General features: G+C 42.1%; 2 protein-coding genes across 4 annotated transcripts in view; one reads left to right on the top strand and one right to left on the bottom strand.

Moving 5' to 3' along the window:
- ece2a (endothelin converting enzyme 2a) overlaps window positions 1–9,401 on the bottom strand; it is a 108,497-nt gene extending 99,096 nt beyond the window's left edge. Inside the window, exons 1-2 of one of the 3 annotated variants that reach the window (XM_082514371.1) lie at window positions 9,335–9,401; window positions 4,911–5,075 (exon numbers count right to left, since the gene is read on the bottom strand). In XM_082514371.1, coding sequence (XP_082370497.1) covers window positions 4,911–5,070 — 160 coding nt within the window. In that variant the 5' untranslated portion in view covers window positions 5,071–5,075; window positions 9,335–9,401. Of the gene's footprint in view, window positions 1–4,910; window positions 5,076–6,043; window positions 6,141–9,334 lie in introns of those variants that run through there. The other 2 variants (XM_082514370.1, XM_082514372.1) reach the window with 2 other exon arrangements.
- Window positions 9,402–11,916: 2,515 nt separating this feature from the next.
- On the top strand, window positions 11,917–18,825 carry map6d1 (MAP6 domain containing 1). Its single transcript, XM_082514907.1, has 3 exons — window positions 11,917–12,965; window positions 13,639–13,966; window positions 18,150–18,825. Exons 1-3 carry the CDS (start codon window positions 12,415–12,417, stop codon window positions 18,228–18,230), a joined length of 960 nt encoding a protein of 319 aa, XP_082371033.1. The 5' UTR covers window positions 11,917–12,414; the 3' UTR covers window positions 18,231–18,825.
- Window positions 18,826–19,957: the final 1,132 nt, after the last annotated feature.

The raw sequence follows: 19,957 nt of genomic DNA, 5'->3' as shown, positions 1-19,957 counted from the left end.
TCCATCTGAGACAGATGAGTGGCCCCAATCTGATTAGTTATTTACCTTCCTTCCATTTCCCTTTGTTCACTCATTAACACACAAAAACCACAGCGGCATTTTGAATCTCTCTTTAAGTCTGCCCTCCTCTACATCAAGTTATGCGCTGGTTTTTGTGTCATTTTACAGAAGCCGATAATCTCTATGGGTTTAGTGCCTTTACAAATGAGTGTGGCCGGTGCAGTATGAGCATTTAAGAGATCTTTACCACACATGAGGGCTTCCCTGTATAGCTAAGCATCTGTGCACGTGTGCTGTTGAAGAAGACGCTACACATGCTGGGTCATAAAAATGCATGAGACCGAGAGAACAGACACGGAGACATGAGAGCTCCCAAGCGATATAATGGCTCTCCTTTGGGTTTAAATCAGCACGAAGAATGTGTTACCTGGTGCAGTGTAATGCAGAAGAGGAAAGAGTACCTATTTTATATCTCAGACTCTAGAGCCTCAGAGCCCACTCACGCCTCTGCTGTAGGTGGTGCTGTGACACACACCAACAAAATGAGGCTGAATACTATAGTTCTAACTTATAGCTTAAAAAAAGAAAAGAAGTGTCTAACTAGCAGGGCGACAGGCCATCAGCATCCAACCTAAAACCTCCGTGCCTAACAAATTTATCTGAATAAGGGGCCATTAAACTACAAAGCCTTTTGCTGAGAAATGAGTACCCAACTTTAGGAGGTTTGGCTCCACCGAAAACACAACAGAAAGCTCCTGTCTCTCCCTGACACACATTCAACAAACCCCTCTAACACACTGTGCATGCATCACCCAGGCTTACAGCAGCCCTCTGTGCCTCTCAGAAGTAATAACAGCCTGATAACAAACAACTTTAAAGGTGCAATTTCAGCTTGATGGACTTTAACTAAAACTAATTCTGGTGATAGACAACAAACAAAACTCATCTGCAGTATTTACACTGTCCAAAATCTTTCTTTGTAAGAGAGATTCATTAGTGCATCAACTAAAAGCGTACAGCTGTATTCTCAGTCAGTAAAAAGGGCAAATAATATATACAAACATAAATTATTTCTCTGGCTTCAAATAAATATCATAACATCAAGAAAGCACTACCATAATTGTTCTAATAGCCAGATGCTAAGTGGTTCTCCAGCCACATTCTTTATGCTGACTTAAGTGTATGCTGAACAACCAGAACACAGTGTTCGCTATTCAAATGTTTATGTGACAGAGCAGCAGGACCATAAACAAAACTGTATTGCAGGTGGTGTGGGGGTGTAGATTCATCTTGATACAACAGTGACATCTTGTGGGCACTTACAAAAATGCTACTCCAACAAAATCCATTTAACACACCAACCACACAATCAAGTATTGCTTCTCTTAAAAATAAAGCATAAAATCCACCTTATTCAGATGAGTATTTAGTATGACCTGCAGCAATGTTTTTAAACACAACCTGATAGGATTATTCGCCACTAAATAATACGAAATACTAAATATCTTTACAAAGGAAGGATGGTTACTCCTGTTTCCTTTTACCAAAGAGTCCAAGTACTGAAATTTAGCACTCAGTTCATTATGGAAGCTTGCTTCCACCACTGAGAAAAACAAAACTTTTTTTTTTTCATCCACAAGTCATAATTTCAGGCTAGCATCTCAAAACTTTGACTGCAGAAGAACACTGCCGCTAGCTAACTGCTCAGCGCGGAAACAGCACAGCAACAAATGGTAAAAGGCCTGTATTTATAAGGACCCCAAAGCGCTTTACATATCCAGTCATCCACCCATTCACACACACATTCACACACTGGTGATGGCAAGCTACATTGTAGCCACAGCCGCCCTGGGGCGCACTGACAGAGGCGAGGCTGCCGGACACTGGCGCCACCGGGCCCTCTGACCACCACCAGTAGGCAACGGGTGAAGTGTCTTGCCCAAGGACACAACGACCAAGACTGTCCAAGCCGGGGCTCGAACCGGCAACCTTCCGATTACAAGGCGAACTCCCAACTCTTGAGCCACGATCGCCCAACAACAACAACAACACACAGGGCGCCCTCTGACCCCGGAAGGACACACCGTCGCAGCGAGAGGGCGCCGTCACTATGGCAACATAAACAAAACATAACTGTACAAACAGAACCCCCGAACAGCCCTGACCCGCTACATAGCCCCCACCTAAGGGGTCAGTCGTCCCCGACGACCCCATTATCCCACACAAAGTCCTGCAAATGTCCAGGTGCCTTCTTTTGGCACACCGGCCGGTCACGACCGGCGGGAGAAAAGTCACTCGGGTCAGAACATGGGGTGCCACCATCATCCCACTTCTGACACCAATGTGGCGAGCTCAGACAAGGAGGAGACGGAGGTATCGTTTGGTCTTGCTTCCCGTGAGCTAGCCAGGGAGCACAGCCGTTTATTGACATCTGCAGAAGAACACTGCCTGTCACTGCCGCTAGCTAACTGCTCAACGCCAACAGCACAGCAACAACAACAACAACAACACACAGGGCGCCTCTGACCCCGGAAAGACACACCGTCGCAACGAGAGGGCGTCACCCGTCACTATGGCAACATAAACAAAACATAACTGTACAAACAGAACCCCGAACAGCCCTGACCCGCTACAATATATATCCTGCTGCTTTTACACACGCACTCACATAACTTTTGCTCAGCGATTCTCTGCGCGATCAACCTCTCACATGTTTAAGCTTGCTGCGGGAGATTTCACTTGTCATGTTTGCATAGTAAGCTAATGTCGAGGAATTGGTGCGCAAATTATCATCACTCACCAATCAGTGTTGTCGCTCTCTATACACAGTTCGCGCGATTGCAAAGTGAAAGCAAAAAACAAGCGCAAATTCAAACGCGATTTCAATATGTCACATATTGACAGTGACTCACGGATGCCAATGACATAATTACCCAGCTACATTTCCGAAAGAATGCAAAAGCATTGACATATATTTTTCCTTCCCACGATAGGCCGACGGGCAGGGCAGAGATAGATTTTGGTAGCCCGACTGGAAAAATCGCTAGCCATGGTATGTCGGGCTAGTGATTTTGCAAGCCCTATATCTGATTGAGGAATCACTCATCTTTGGAAAAGAGAGTTTATTACAGAGAAATGGCTCTTTCCAAAATAAAAGCTATACTACACGCTTCTTCTGGGCTATATTCTCAGCAGCATATTAAACATATCAGGTCCCCATAAGGATAATCATGTGCTAACGGCTGTCTAAATGACTCGGGTAAAGTTTGTAGCATGCCTGCTTGTTGTTTTTGTCTGCTTCCACTTGTCTTTGCACTAGGATGATGTCGGTGTAAATGTGCAGTTATATTTGTTGTGTTCCCACTAGTGCTGTCAGCTTAAATCTCGTTGAAATGACGTTAACGCCACAACACGGCAAATCTCCATTAACGAGCTACCGCCGATCGCTCCTTGCATGGGGCTGGACGGCCAACACGTTAACGAGCTAACTGTGCTAACACACTAGCTCCCACCCATGTAATTGAGCATTGCGTGGCACATCCAACATACTGTTTTACTTTAGTCCATGACGCGCTTACCTTCAGGGTCATAGGTCACATGAAAACCAAAATAGTTCCAAAGGCCAGATCTGAATGAGAGTGGGGGAGGTCCATGTTGCAAGGAGAGCTTAACTTCTGTCTCGCTAGCTTGCCCTGCGCTCAGTGAATCTGCGTTCGACTACTCCGCCCAGGCTGCACTGTCGAGCGCAGATCCACCGAGCGCATCGTCAGAAGGAAAGTTGATAAAATAAATTAAAAATTTATTTTGTATTGTTCGATACATATGCGTACTGAACCGAAAGCACTGTATCGAACGGTTCAATATCGATACGAGTATCGTTGCACCCCTAATATATATATATATATATATATATATATATATATATATATATACCTAACAGCCACAACATTAAAACCAACCCTCTCTTAAGTGAATGATAGTGATTTCCTGTAACAATGCAATACAGGCTGGCATTGGTGTTGAGGACAGCACAGGACACCCCAGAGGTTTTGCGTCACCACACGACATAAGGCAGGTGGAAGAAAATCCTCATTTAGCATGTGTATTTAGATCGTTTTTGATTCTCACATTTTGGTGTAAATGTGAGGAACCACAGCACAATAATATGCAAATGTATGCAAATCAAATCAGATCATCTACTCCATTAGAAGAAGGTTTGTGCTCGTTTATATTGTTTTCGAGGATTCTGTCAACATAACAAATGAGTCACAGTAACAGACACCAGCGTGATGATATAACGTTTTATAAACACTGGAGATTTTTTTTGTCTAAAATAAATGTCCCAGACGCCGCACGATTTGCCAGTTTTCTGATGTACTGGGTTTTATCATGGTTGTTGATGTTTAAAGAAAATTGGCCATTTTCAGTTAATACTGAGCTCCAAGTAAAGGACCCGATTTAAAAACTCTCTTCCTCTCATGCAGCCACATGTTAACTGCATTAATACTTTTCATGTCAGAGTACTCAGGCCGCTTCCATTTCTATGCAAACAGCTGCCTGGCTGGATTTAATTAATAACAGTGATTATAATGGCAGTAATGACAACCGTGAGGGTGATATGCGACAGTCCTGATGAGAAACGCTGGCAGGGATTTGTCCCTTTATGTGACAGCACACAGCGGAGAGGTGACAAGAAGCGGGGGCGAGAGATGAGGCCCGACATGTGACACAGATCTGCCATTCAGATCAGGATTTCCGACCTCTAATTCTCCAGGACGATCGCTCCGCTTCCCACAAAAAAATTTCATGTGGCATTTTTCTTTCTCTATGTACACCATATTGAGGTAATAACGAACAAATGGACACGTTAAAAGTAAAAAATAATACAAAAAATAGAGAAAACTACCTACCCAGTATCAATATAGAGTCCTCTTTCTTTACAAATCTTTCCAGAATGTGCTGGAATTTGGAGAAACCCCCCAACCAGTCATAGCACTGCTCCATCGTGTATCTTTCATCCCAGTAGGCGACGTCTTTGTACCTGGAGTTGTTTTCTGGCAGGTAGTCCATATTCTCTGGAGCATGACAAAAATATGTAGCATAACACTGTGTCAGACTATAACGAGACTTCTTTTGTGTGTCGCTAAATCTGTTTTTGCTACAGTGCAGTGATGCATTTCACTGTGCTTTTTCCATTTCATTGTGGTTTCAGCATTGTCATGGGTTTTTTTCTGTCAATTTACAGACCAAATGATTGGCTGCGAAATTAATCAGCTAATAAAATACATAAAATAATACAAAATGTTAAGACTGCCCAGGTTACTGTAAAATAAATTGATTTGTTTTTACTGTGACTCATCTTTATGAGAGAAAAAAAAGCTACTGGAGGTTTTTTTTCTTTAATTATTTCATTACTTTTTGAGTTTGACATATTTTTTTTGACACATTATAGGCAAACGAGTAATTTACAAAAGTTTAAATTCCCACAATCATTTGGCAAATACAGGAAATCGCTTTTTGGCACAACACTTGTATTCAAACTGTTGTGACTGATTTGTTGACCTGTAATCTGTCAAAATCTCATGAATTACATATTTTGAAAAATATTTTAACTCGGAAAAAACGGGACTGATTATAATGCAGAACACAAATCAGAGTCAAAACGATACCTGAAAAATAGTTGTTGTTTTTTTTTTATTTTATATATTACACCTTCATAAATCCTGTTTACTACAGCCTATTTACTAATGTAAACAAGTTTATTAGACATTAAAAATAACATATACAAACACTTGCAGTCACTTTTTGGCAGGGTCGTGCATAGACCTGGCAGACAGCAACACTGTAGTGAAACAACGCCAAATAAACACAACAAACAGACGCTACTTCAATGTTGTGACAAACTCTTAAACTTCCCTCGCCACCTATTCAGCGACTGTAGATAGAGCGCATGCGTGGATGCGGCGGACTGCCTCTCGCAGCCAGTTCAGTTTGTTCATGTAGTTGACAACAAAAGATTGCACAAAATACGATAGTCATTTACCTACCTTCTTATTTTTTCCCCTCGTTTTGTCGTTAACTTCAGCAGCTTTGTAAAAAAAAAAAAATTTAAAAAGGCCGTTTCCTGGGTGGGAATGAATCCACGTGTTAACAGAAACAACAGTCGTAGGACCGAGTAAGCTCACTTTCACTCTCACGTTTCTATCAAAATAAAGCTTGGTACTACAGAAAGTAGAGTGAGCCCCGTCTTAAACTTCCCTCATTTGATAAAAATCGCTTGAACAGAAAAATGTTGTCTCTGAGTTTTTCTATTTCTTACGAGTCAACGCTTTAAAGGAGGCGGAGCGATACAATTCAACAGTGCGGTGTCTAGAGTCGTGTTGCTTTCACGTACTCTTTGTAAAATCTGTCAAATCGCCACGGTGCATTCAAGCGATCTGCGTTTGTTACAATAAATGTAGAAAAACTTTTTATACAGTCATCGGTTTGTTAAAACTGTTCTTCAAATTAAGAAAAAGAAGAATGCATAGACCTACTTGGTATTTGTTCTATAGTCTTGGTTTCTATAATTAAACCAACTACTAAAGGAAGAGAAAATGTGTGCGCACAGCATAAAATGAGTCCAAAAGTGATTTGGTTCCTTTCCCGCTTCAAACTTTAATTTGAATGATGATGAGTGATGATGATTAAATGATGATTACTTATCAACCCTCATATGTTGAACTATAAAAAACAATTCTAGTGTTTCATGATGAGGTGGCTTTTAAAGAAAGAATGATCACATTAACAAAACTGCAATAATTTATAGAGAAGTTCCTCACAGGACACACAAAGCAAGGTCAGGGGTGGAAACCAAATTCATATTTTGTGCTACATTTCTTATTACATTATGTGCTTTCTGTTCTCAGTTAGCTCAGCTGAATACATTTGTACTGAAGAATAATGCCCAGTCACAGCTCTTTTGTTTATCAGCTCTGCCCGTGAACACTGTCTGTGTTGGTCAAACAGCTAACCGCACCCACCAAAAAGAAAACAAAGAGAAAAGATTGCATCTGCAAGAAAGTTTTAATCATTAAATTGCACTTGTATCAAAACAGTTTCCCTGGAAATGAATAATTTCAAACAGGAAGAATGCTGAACAATGTGACATTTGTCTTCTTTTTGTTGTTATTTATTCCACCCTGATTACCAAATCATGGTACACATCAAGGCATACGCCTTTAATGTAATTACCGAGAAAACAGAAATTAGGTTTTAGTTATTTTGGGGAAATTCTGATTAGTCTTCCTTGCTCCTCTCACCTACTACATCATTATGCAGATGTAATGTTGTACTTTCCCCTGCAGATGGTAGTATAATACTGCTGTCTTAAACGTTTTGCTTCTTACTACCTGCTGAAAGAAACCCAATAACCCTGCTCATTCAATTTCAGTCTCTGTTTTGGTGATTTGCTTAAAATTACACTGTAAAGTCTGTGGCATCTATACCTGAACAAATTCATGGCCCGCATCCTCATAATCAAGAGCTTCTTTTGCTGTCTCAGACTCACTGGAGTGGTTCTTAAACTGTTGTGGGCAAACCTGAGGTCTCATTTTTATCTGTGAACAGCTGAAAAAGGGAAATTCTTATGCTGTGAGTGCAGCACTTCCCATTCAGTTAATTTTATGCTTATTTGTATTTTATAATTACTAAACTCTAAACAACTGTAGTCCCGTAGATACTAGAACAGGGGGTAGGCAACCTTTCTGATGAGCAGTGCCATTTAAAATTTCCTCAGAAGTCAGTGTGCCATATGATTGCATTAGCAATAAATTTAATAACACTCTGTATCAACGGTTACACACTACATAGAACCACTTTATAGAATTATATTTGTTCGCAGATGTCGGCAGCTATCAGCGAATAGTTATCAGCTATTTTGAAACAAAAAAAAGACACTTTTTATCCATAACAAGAACTCCATATCAGCAAATGAACTGTACAACAGAAAATGCAAATGCTATTTATGGTCTCCTCACAACAATGATAAGAAAAATAAACTGGGCCAATATGGCATGTTTGTTAATACACTCTGATCTCTGGTCTCCCACTCAGAGACACAGATCTCCAAGTGTCCAGCATTCAGACGGCTACCTGAGGACACTCATGTGAGAGAAAACCTGCTCACACAGATATGTAGAGCCAAATACTGTCAATAAGGCCTCTGCAATGTTCTGAAGACAGTTAAACTTGTCAGGTAGTGATGTCCAGCAGGTGACAATGCAAGCTCCATGAACACGCGCAGCTATGGATTCCAGCTGCTTCAATGTTATATGTATGATTTCTATACATTTTACGTCAGATAAAAACTTTGGTTGTAAGCTTCAGATAATTATTTAATAACAGCTAGACATTTTAAATGAGAATAAGAAAGTATTTCTTTGTGCCCACCTCTCCCTGTTAATGCCCTACCTGGGCCCCTGGCAACACTTTGCTAGATCTGCCCCTGCACAGTTACCAGCTGTCAGCTACTTAGAAAAGGATCCTGGTGTTATTTGTCTCTCAGAAACAGTTCAGAACTTCCCTTCAACTCATTCATGTCACCTTAAAGGTAAACCTGTTTCTGCATCACCTGTTCAGCTCTGATGATTCAGTAAGGACATCTCCTGGTTTCATCTTCATGTTTCCCTCTCATCACATAACCAAACCGATATCATGACAGCAGCTTTTACAGCTGTGGCTCCAGCAAACATCAGCTGATACTACAAAGTAATATTAAATACATTCTAACAACAGCTGATCAAGCTTAAACGTGCAGCTGTTGTTTAACGTGACATGTGCTGGTTTCCTCTTTCTGGCGCAAAGTGGGCGATAAACAAACAAGAGAGAAAAGCCGATCAGCTGATCATTGATCAGGTTCATGATTGAAGAAGAAACAGGAGAGAGAGGGGGGGGGGGAATGAGAGAAGAAGAGGCAGCTGTGCAGCTTAAAGACAGAATAACTCCAGCTTTGTGTCTTTTTCTATTCTAGCTGAAGTCCGGGACAAACTGTCCCTTTTCAACACCAAACGCCTAATATTTTCTCTGAATGCGGGACGATTCCGTCTTTTTACGGGATGGTTGGCAACTCTACTAACTAACCTTGTGAATTAAATAAAGTTCAACATCAGTAACATCACAGCACCCACCCAGCTGTATAGAAACTCCATCATGCTAGCTAGCACGCAGTACCAGTTATTGTAACTGACTGTAAAAAGTCAGCACAACGAAAATAAACTGCAGTTAAACACTTGACCACAGTACCTAAACTTGGTTTATATCTGACCCAGATAGACTGCAGGTCATAACGTCTTACCTGAAGAGCAGTTCACCTGACACTCGGACCGGCCTCAGGGCTCTCCTCCTCCTGCCTCCCCTTTCTCTCATCCACCTGCTGTCCTCCACCACTTGCTAATTTTACTGAATCTAGCCACCACCAAACAACTGAGTTATTTTTACACACCGACCAACATCTGGCCAATCCACCACCTTTCATTGTTTATACCGTTACAAAGAAAAAAAAAAAGTCACCGGGCCACCGAGCAAATGCCCAGGATGGCCAGTCCAGCTATGGTCGTGCCATCAGTTAACCCTTCGCGTGCAAACTGTGGCACGCATGCCTAGAGTTGCCGACCCCTGAAGTATCGAAAAGGATTTTCACTGTTATTGCCACTTTGCCATTATGGACAAATATTCATAAATGAACAGAGTAAACCCTCACAGTCTCTGAACGTCTAATATAACTTCAAATACAGTTATTTTATACTAATGCAATTCTTTCTTTCTTTTTTAAATAAAAGACAGTCATCATATTAAGGGTGTAGTGGCATTTTTTTTCTCATAGTGAAAAAGCCAAACTGATCATTTGAAACAATCCATGGGATTATTAACACCAGTCTTATATGTATTGTGGACACCATCAGCTTCAGGCAGCTCTATAATAAGGCTAATGGTGCAACTTGCACTTGACTTTAGGAGGAAATTACATAAATTCTTGCTTTAGCGCTAAATGTTAATAGTGCTCCAGCCAAATGGTCAGAAACAGTCAACTGTGAGCCCACAAAAATATTACAAATTTGTGTGGGCTCACATTTTCTAAGTGCCACATACTAATGTACTAACCTGCAATCCAGGCTGACTGTGGAAAAGGCACATGTAGTATGCTGCCCACTAAGATGAAGGGTCCTGCATGAGTGGAACAGAACCCACTCTGGTTAAATGTACACCTGCTCCTGCCTACATCATTTCACCATAAAGCCATAGTGGTCCCATATGTATTATATTATATATTATAACATATAATATATTATATTAAACATACTGAACAAGACTGTTAAATACTACAAATTTACCATATTCTAAAATGCAGAAACATTTATTTAAAATATAGTTTTGTAGCTTTAATTTACAAGAGATCCTGTGAATTTTTGTATGCTTTATGTTAAATAAAAAGTGTGTAAAACACTTAAACTTACAGAAAAGTATACTGTTATTAGTCGGGTTTTATTATGTAATTCTATCTAAAACATTTTGGAAATTTAATCCATATGTAATAAAATGATATATCAACCAAAAAAAGTGCTAATACTATTGCAAAACTAGTAATTGGGTTTATAATTTATAATTTATTATTGTTTTGTGATGATAAAAAAAATACTTTTTACATTTTTAGGTGTAACTTTATAGAAACATTTCTGATATCTTTACTATTATCTTTACCTTAAAAGGATCACTCATTTAAATTTAATGGATTCCCAGAAAATGTTATTGCATTTACAGTGTCCCGTTACAAATGGTATCACCTGAACTTTGATTGTTAGGATATGTTTTCACATAAAATCGTATATTTAATGGATATGACCCTTTGCAGAGTTATACTTGTTAAAATATGAGTTTTACTTTTAAAAGTAATCTTATAGTATTTCTGTAATACAGCATTAACACACTGATACAGTACTTCAATTTGCAACATGTCAGTTAATGAACAAACAAATATGTAAAATTACACAACCTATTACTTTACAGCTTATTTTTACTCATTGTATTCATTTTTAATATGTATTTACAAATTAGAATAAAATGTATTTAATAATATTATATATTAAATAAGTGCTGTATAGTTGTGAATTTTTTCATGTTATTTTACTGGAGACGTGTTAACTCAGTCAATTTATGTCATTTTATTGATTTAATGAACAGGAAAACTTTGTGATCAAAAAATTCTGTTACATGTTTAAATTATTAGGTTGGTTGATTGATTGATTGATTGATTGATTGATTGATTGATTGATTGATTGATTGATTGATTGATTGATTGATTGATTGATTGATTCACAGTGAACTACACCTTGTTCTCCTGCAATTATATATAATTGCCAACAGAGTCATGTCATTATCACTTTAACTTGTGTGTCCCATTTATATGACCCAATCCAGAATGTACACGCAGGCATTGTTAATGTTACGGAGTCCTTGTGTAGCTGTGAACAGAGGGGTCTCCACAGGACCCTGAAACCTCAACCGTCATTAATATTTTTGTTTTTTACCAGGAACGTGATGTTACTGATGTTACTACTGTCTTCTGTGGCCCGTTTGTCTCCTTTATATTACATTATAATGTCTGCAGGCAGCAAAGAAAAGTGTTTTATGTGCACTTTAAATGCATTTGAAAGTCTTATTTAGTGACTTGATTAGCTCCCCTTCAGTGGTTATGAAGCAGGTTGACGCAACACATGGTTAAACTGAACTTACTGTGAGACATTTTGAGAAACATCTGAAAAAATAGTCCATCCACTCATCCTCACATTTCCCAGCTGGGCTCGTTGGACTTGTGTATGCGTGACTTAAAATAACAACATCAAGAAATCATTGTAAACAGTGTAGTCTCACTGTGGAGCAGCGTACACCGAAGCTGCATCATTATGTAACCTCACGGTGAACAAGGTACGATTATTTTAGTGATTTGTAACGGGAGAAGCCGCAAAACAGCCAATTCTCAAGCTTTTCGCTGGAGAAGTGGAGTCGTGTGAGGAAGTGGAGACAGATAACCATGTCCAGTCCAGTCAGACCCGCGCAAACGCCGGGATCCGTCTTGTAGAGATGCGGAGAATAATTTGCCACAGATTCCTCTGCATAGTGGAGGCACTATCACAGACCACGTGAGAGGAATATTCAATGACGGTCCCCGACAGACCGGTTCATCTCTGTTGGCACTCCTCTGCTGGGTGACATGGACTCCTGGACGCTATACACTCTTAGCTTTACAGAAACGAGCGAAGAGGGAGGGCGACACTCTGAATGTAACCTCTGATCGCTTTTCTCTTCTTTTTCAGGTCTTTTTGTTTCTTTTTCTCCCCCTTTCTTCTTCTGTTCTCCTCTCCGGCAGTTAGAGGGAGTATGGCTTGGCCGTGCATCAGCAGAGTCTGCTGCCTGGCTCGTTTCTGGAATCAGTTCGACAAATCGGACCTCTCCGTCCCGCTCACCATCCAGAACTACTCGGACATCGCCGAGCAGGAGGTGCGGTCCGTCACCAAGCAGGTATCCGCTTCGGAGCGCGCACCCGGCAATAACTACACACCAACTCCGGACACGCGTGCCAAAGGCTCCCCTCATGCGCCCGCGGATGGCACTGGGACCCGAGGATCTTTCAGGTCACGGAAGGAGCCCAGCTACAAGCCCCGGGAAGACTACCACCCCCCGGGAGTACCTTTCCCCAGTGTTACGCAGTACAAGCAGGATTTCAAACCATGGCCCATCCCCAGGAAGGAGAATTTCCCGTGGATTAATAACGAGGGGAGCAGGGCAGACTGTGTGTCGGACAGCCCGGTGAATACTTACCACGTCCAGGGTCAGCCTGGGGAGAGCCGGGGGGGGAGAGAGGAGAGGGGCAAGGGGCAGAGATGGGGGGAGCAGCAGGTGATGGAGGAGAGCAAAACCAGCTCCTACAGGTCTGAGATCCTCTCTCACCTTGTTTCAGCACCGAGCGCTGTTCACAGCGGGTGTGCCGCTGATGTGCTCATGCCTGCTTTGATGCTTAATTAGACTTTAATTTATTACTAGTTCAGCGACTTCCAAGGTCGAGCCAACAAGCATGCGTGGAGACGAGGGCTCATTAAATAATTCTCTCACACGTTTCATATTCGTATATGGTACAGCGCAAGTATGGTGTAGGATTTGTGCTGGCACTGTATCCCCTGTATGTGGAGGTCTGTGTTTTTCAACCTTTTCTAGCTTTTAATCCTTTAAAATGGGATTTTTTAAAAAGGTTGATTCATGTGAATACATTTCAAAGATGAAAAAACAAACATATAACCCCCTCAGATACTTTTCATGACCTCTGGTTCATTTAGACCCCGAGGCAGAGTTAGTATATACACTTTGGGAATTGAATTCATACATTACAGCCAAGATACTGATAAACGCCCACATGTTTCATCAGGACTCTTATTCTGCAGTTTGCTGCATCAGCTGTTAAAGAATGGAATATATTAAGCCCAATTCAAGATTACTAGCACATTATTCTGTCTAATTTCTCCATTAATTTAATCTTTGTTATTACTTCATGCTCCAGACGTCCCCCTCCAGCTTTGTCACTCTACTAATACACTTCTCTACCTCCAGGCAAGAGTACAGGCCTTGGGCGGGGGTGCGACCGGCCAAAAGTGCGAGGAAACCCCCCCCAGCTCAGTACTCCAGCCCTGGGACAGAAGCCACTCACGTCCCACGTGAAACCAGCTACCAGGCTGCCTACAGGGGGGAGGTTGGCAGGTCCATGGGTCTGCATCAAGGAGAACACGTGATCCCATCCGCTGCCTCCAACATCCAACCTGCCGCTGTCCCCCAGCCTGCCCCCACTGCCCTTCAAGCCTACAGATTGCAGAGTCCATCCAGCCTCCAGCAGAGCATCCTGCCTGAGAGGACTGAGCTCAGTGGAACAATCAAAGGAGAGGTAGGCGCATAATCATTGAGTTCAAGGAGCCATGTTTTATGTCTAAAGTTTAAAGAAAACCACACACAGTTCATTGTTAGAGCTGCACGTTTAAATCCAGGCTCGCTCATCCTGAAAGTCATCTTCACTCATCTCCCCGGCGGCCTGTTGCTGTTGGGGCATCACAGAAAAGTGATACAGCATTCTGTCCCCGAGAGGCTCAAAGTGACCCAGCTGTTTAAAACAGGCCATGTACCGTGTTAGGTAACAGTGCTGGTGCTACACTCTCTACTGTGGCCTGAATAAAACTGGGTTGATGAGGACAACAAATTACATGTGTAATTCTCTGAACTGCAGTCCATTTCAGTCAGCTAACTGACTGACATCTGTCTAGAAATCAGTGCTGATCATAGCTGCAATGAAACGTGTGATCCTTTAATCTTTGCTGTTATTAAAAGAGGTTATTTCTCTTTATGACACAGCACAGTGCTTCTTTAGATAGCCAATGGAACTCCAGTGATATCATATACATTATATACATACAAGTATAACCATATGCTCTCAGATTGCAGATTTATAGGGCTTTGCCTGAGCAACAACCATACAGAATAACTCACAGCTAAATAATAAGGTGACGCTCAGCAAGGGTCATATAAGGCCTGCACAATGCAGATTTTTAGGGAGAAAATTTGATATTTATTTGTTGACTGATATTCTATATTGCTATGTATAGAAAGTATGTTTGAGTTACACTGAATATTAAACTTTTTGGGTCATACATAGTATATGAACAAAAGTACTGGGGTTACTACACATTACACATACAGGAGCTGCTTATCCGTGAAAACCAATGCCATGAATTTCCCAGTGTGCAGTTTTTTGTGCCGATGTTAATGCAAGAGAAGGTTTGGAGCTCTGCAGCTGTTGAGTCAGCAGCCCTATATGCACTTCACACGATCTGAAACTTTGTCTCTGGGTTGCTGTGGTTGCTAAATGCGTCCACTTTGCAACAATATCACTCACACCTGATGGTGGAATATCTAGTAGAGAAGTACTGATTTGTTGCAGCGGTGGTGTCCTATTACTCCACCATGCTCAAATTCAGTGCGCTCTTTAGTACGAGACATTCTTTCACAAATGTCTGCGAAGCCCAAATGCGTGCCGAGGTGCACAGGTGCGGCCATGTGACTGAAAACACCTGAATTCTAAGGTTAAGTGGTGTGGTTCAAGACTTATTCTGTGATGCTACTCTACTGCATGTGTTACAGGCAGCACTATGCTTCCATTATATAATTTCTAAAGTATCATACTTCTTCATTAGTTTCTCTAAAAATAATAATAACTATAATAAAACTGGTGCATATCTGACATAAAAGTACTGAGTCTGCTGCCTGCATGCTCTCTCAGGTCAGCTGTCAGCTGATACTTAGGGAGACAGTTTTTGGGGAATCTCCAGAAGTTTAGTGCCATCCTTCTCCTCCGCCCTCAACACTCAGTGCCATCTGCCACTGGAGATCTGGGCAGCTGTGGGCTGGACCCGGTCAGATCTTCATCTGTGTTACAACAGCTGCCCCAGTAACATCTTAAGCCGACTGGTTTTCAGGGAGATCTGGCACACGTGCTCTTCTGGTGAAACGAACACGTGGCTCTCACTTTAGCAACTGTTTGAGAGACTCGGTTAAAAAAAAAAACAATTCGTGCACGAGAGCAGAACGATACGACTTTGCAGTTATTTGCATCACTTTCTGAACAAAGCTTGGTCCGTTAAGCTGCAGCATACCTCGGTTTTGCTGTGTGATGCTAATGGAGGTTGAAGGGATGGGATGTTAATGGCAGGACACAGACTCTAATAATAACACTGGCCCAGTTGGAGTGAGAGTTCAGGGCACATTAAGAAGAGATGTGCTGCTGCCAGTGGGCCAAGCTTCAGAAAGAGTGCAGTAGATATTTCCTGTACATTCTTATTGTGCCGTCTTTCAGCGTTGCATGCACTTTGTCTGGCATACCACAATCTGTCAGTGTGACACAAGCCCAGCCTGGCGGCATTAGATAATCCACCCCGGTTACCGATGGCCCACTCATTGCCGACTCATTTATTGACTCACTAACCCCCTGCAGAGGTGTCTGACCAAGCATTACACATCCCACTCCAGTACACATTATACTGGGTCATAGTATTCAGCTGGTATTTGTCCATATCTGGTGTTTTATGATCAGCATTACCATCAACCATCTTCATTCAGCAGGCAGACCGGCAGCTCATTAAAAGATGTAACGGTTAACTTGATGGTAATCTGCTCCTGATGAAAAAGAAGGTGGGCAGCCATAAAACTCTCATTACTGTTTAAATCAATTTGTGCCCCCTCCCCTCACCTATAACAGATCAAATCCGTCTCGAAAGACAAAAGCTGGCTCAGATTTCATGACGTAAAAAAACAAAACAGCAATGCTTTTTTCTTTTTTTAAAGACGAGAGCGCTGCGTTCATCTTGAACTCACTGAACTTGCAAACCCAATTTAACGCATCCCGGGGAGAGGAGGCATCGAGGTGAGAGAATGAACCTCAGTTAAACCTGACACCCCGTTAGTTTGCAGCAGCGTGTGTATGTGTGTGTGTTTGTGGAAGCAATCATTCCTGGCAACTGCATCGCAAGGCAAACAGATTTGTGAGGATGGCTTGTATAATCTGCAGTGTGTGTCAGGGATAAGCAAGACAAAACCACCAGTGCACAGAGTGAAAACCACGGCAGGAGCGCTTGTGACAAATCCTTGGTTATTTCACATTTAGCTCACAGGCAGCGAGCAGCCTCCTGAGATTTCTCTCCCTTGCAGGTCATTGGCAATCCTTCATAACTTGCGACTACAGTGTATTAAGAGTGCTGCGTTCTTCTATGGCAGGAAGAGAGATGCACAGTCGAGTCAATGGCTTTAAAATGCATGAAGCGGATTAAATGGCCTGCTGGGAAAATCTAACCTAAAATTTCCGGTTACCTCCATTTATTCATTTGGCAGGGGGGATGGCAAATCCCTGCATTGGAATCTGATTTTTCCACCTCCTCTAACAGGCTCGGAAAGCGATCTGAAGTTGTTGTGTGTCGGAGTTGTAGATGGTTTTCTGATCAGTCAGCGTTACCCCATTCATTTCCCTGCTTCGCCCCCATAAGTCAGCCCTAAGTTTCTACAGTTCTACATGTGTTATTTTTCTCTTTCCTCCCTCATTTTTGCCAAGCTGTCTCCCCCTATTCTTTCACTTGGACGTCATCCTCGTTCCCACGCTGCTCAGGACTACAGAGGAAGTGTCCGGTGCCAACTTGGCACTGTTTATATAGAGAAGTGAGGATTGTACTAAAACCAGGGGAAAGGCAAAAAAAGGAATGAGGGGGAAGAGACTCAGACCGGGGGGTGGGGGATGATGCACTGTGTGATAGATAAGTGATGGAGATGTGGGGGGAGGGGAGCAGTGTGTGATGGATTATCTGTTAAAGTGCAATGTTGCATTGGGTTGCAGTCTTGTTTGGCACCAATCTAATTTAGGAGAGAGGCAGACCTGGCTGCTGCACAGAGCAGAGAAGACAGTGTGTGTGTGTGTGTGTGTGTGTGTGTGTGTGTGTGTGTGTGTGTGTGAGAGAGATTGTGTTGGGGGTTGAAAACAGTCACACAACAATCCAACTTGCTAAACAAAAAGTGTTGCCTTCCCTGCCACCCACAAGGCTGTATAGTCAGACTCACAGTGGAGCTGGGACCACAGTCTGAAGGACTCTCCAAAGATTTTGTGCTCTGATTGGCCGACAAAAAGCTGCCACACTTCAGCTAGATATGCAAGTAGAAACTGAAGAAGTCTGGGCCCGCTATAACGGGCAGATCTATTAATTGCTAGAGAGAACAGAGTGTGGTCAATGTCTCCATGTTTTATTCACTGAAGCCCAGATTAAAAGTCTGGCCAGATTTTATTTTCTTTTTTTGGGAGGAATGGGGGAAGCTGTCATCAGCAGAACAGATCAGCACTAAAGAGGGAAAAAAGCAACCCAGCCCACACTGCTAGCACTCTGACAGCAAGACCTGATGTTATTTGACAGCTTAGTCCGTCCAGTGTCCTCTCATTTCACGGGTGTGGCGTGAGCATCACAGCTGCTGCACTCGCTCCCATTTCCCTGACCACTTTAGAAGACTGCTGTTACACCTGTCACTCTTTATCTGTCTTGCAGGAACATCTGGTGAGGACCAAACTCCCTCCAAACCCTTCTGCTGTCTTTCAAAGCGGATCTTCGAGGGTCTTCAACATCTGACGCCTGCTGCCATTCTGCTTTGAGGAGTCGACACGGGAAATGTCCTCACTTCATTCCACAACACAAGAATCTATGCAAGGGAATGTATTGTTGGGAAGGCTGTGGAGCCACGGACTCAGCAACCCAAATGGAGATAGTTAGACAGCTCTTTCCTCCCCCCATCCCCCACACTCCTTCCTGCCCCTGTTGCAATGGAAATGAACACGCATGTAATGAAGTTGATTTTTTTTTTTTTGGATGTTTTTGCATAAACGCACAAGAAACTGGCTGCTCTGTGTGTTGGTGTGTGAATTTGTGTGTGTGTGTGCCTGCTGATTGGTCCTTTCACTGAACATAGAAAAACAAAAAAACAAACAAACAGTGTGCACCAGTGATGAAGTGACCTTTACCCGCGTAGACTACTGTGTTGCCCTTTGGTGTTGCTAGAAATCTGCTTGAAAATAATTTATTTCCTCAGCATCTATTTGGTTTGTCAGTTTGGAAAAAGTATTAGTTGGTCTCAATTTTTTTGTAAATCTGTTGTTAAAGAAAAAGAGCAAATGAGTAATGTAAGATAAATGACAATAAAAGATCATTAGCTAGGTTGTTACTTTCAGATGCCTCCTCAGTTGTATTTCTTCCACCCATTGCCCTGTTAGTCATGTTTACCCTTTTCACTCTTGATTGCAGTTAAGAGCCAGTTAATCTCTCTGGTGAACTGAACCCAACTTCTAATTCACAGCAAGAAAGTGAGCAGTTACACTCACTGGTCACTTTATTAGGTATAGCTTTTCAACTGCTTGTTAGTTCAAATATCTAATCAGCCAATCACTTGGCAGCCACTCATTGCATATTAGTCATGCAGACATGTTCAAGGTGACCTCCTGAGAGCAGCTTCAAATCGAGCATCAGAATAAGGAAGAAAGGTACTTAAAATTAGTGATGCTGCTGGTGCCAGACAGGCTGGCAAGAGTATTTTTAGACACTGCCGATCTGAAATTTTCCCACACAACCATCTCTGGGGTTTATAGAGCCTGGACCAAAAAGAAAAAACATGCAGTGAGCTGTAGTTCTCTGGATGAGAATACCTTCTTGATGTCAAAGGTCAGAAGAAAAACGCAAGACTGCTTGAAGCAGCCACTACAACTAGGGTATGCAGAAGAGCATCTCCTAATGTACAACTCATCCAACTCTGGAGTAGATGGGCGGCAGCAGCAGAAGACCACACCGAGTGTCACTTGTGTCAGCAAAGAATAGAAAACTGAAGTTACAGATCACGTGGGCTCAACATGGTTTGACACTCAACGAGGAAGTTCACTGTACTCAATGACCTCCACAGTCACCACATCTCAAACCAATAGAGCAGCTCTGACATGTGGTGGAACAGGAGATTCACATCATGGATGTACAGCCGACAAACCTGCAGTAACTATGTGATGTTGTCGTGTCAATATGGCCCAAAATCTCAGAGGAATGTTTCCAGCACCTCGTTGAAAAAGTTGGTAAAACCCAGAATGAACCTAATAAAGTGGCTTTTAAGAGTGTATATAAAAAGAGTCAAATCAGTCCTTTAAAATAATATTATTGTGGACAGTCCAGACAAACACTGAGCATATTTGCATTAGTCTCACTAATAACCATTTAAAAACTTGCACAGGTGTGTAATTTGAGAAACTAGCTGTTTACTTGATAAGTAGCCTGTAACAGGCACCTGTGTCACTAACCTGGGTTCAGCACACTGTTCATGT

This window comes from Aulonocara stuartgranti (assembly GCF_965226115.1).
Source record: "Aulonocara stuartgranti genome assembly, chromosome: 18".
NCBI classification, from domain to species: Eukaryota; Metazoa; Chordata; class Actinopteri; order Cichliformes; family Cichlidae; genus Aulonocara; species Aulonocara stuartgranti.
This window is presented reverse-complemented; position numbering and strand designations above follow the sequence as displayed.

Coding starts and splice junctions, on each gene's coding strand:
- map6d1 (XM_082514907.1), top strand. CDS start 12,415: ATGGCTTGGCCGTGCATCAGCAGAGTCTGCTGCCTGGCTCGTTTCTGG. Junction 12,966..13,638: donor AGCAAAACCAGCTCCTACAG/GTCTGAGATCCT, acceptor CTCTACCTCCAG/GCAAGAGTACAGGCCTTGGG. Junction 13,967..18,149: donor GTGGAACAATCAAAGGAGAG/GTAGGCGCATAA, acceptor TCTGTCTTGCAG/GAACATCTGGTGAGGACCAA.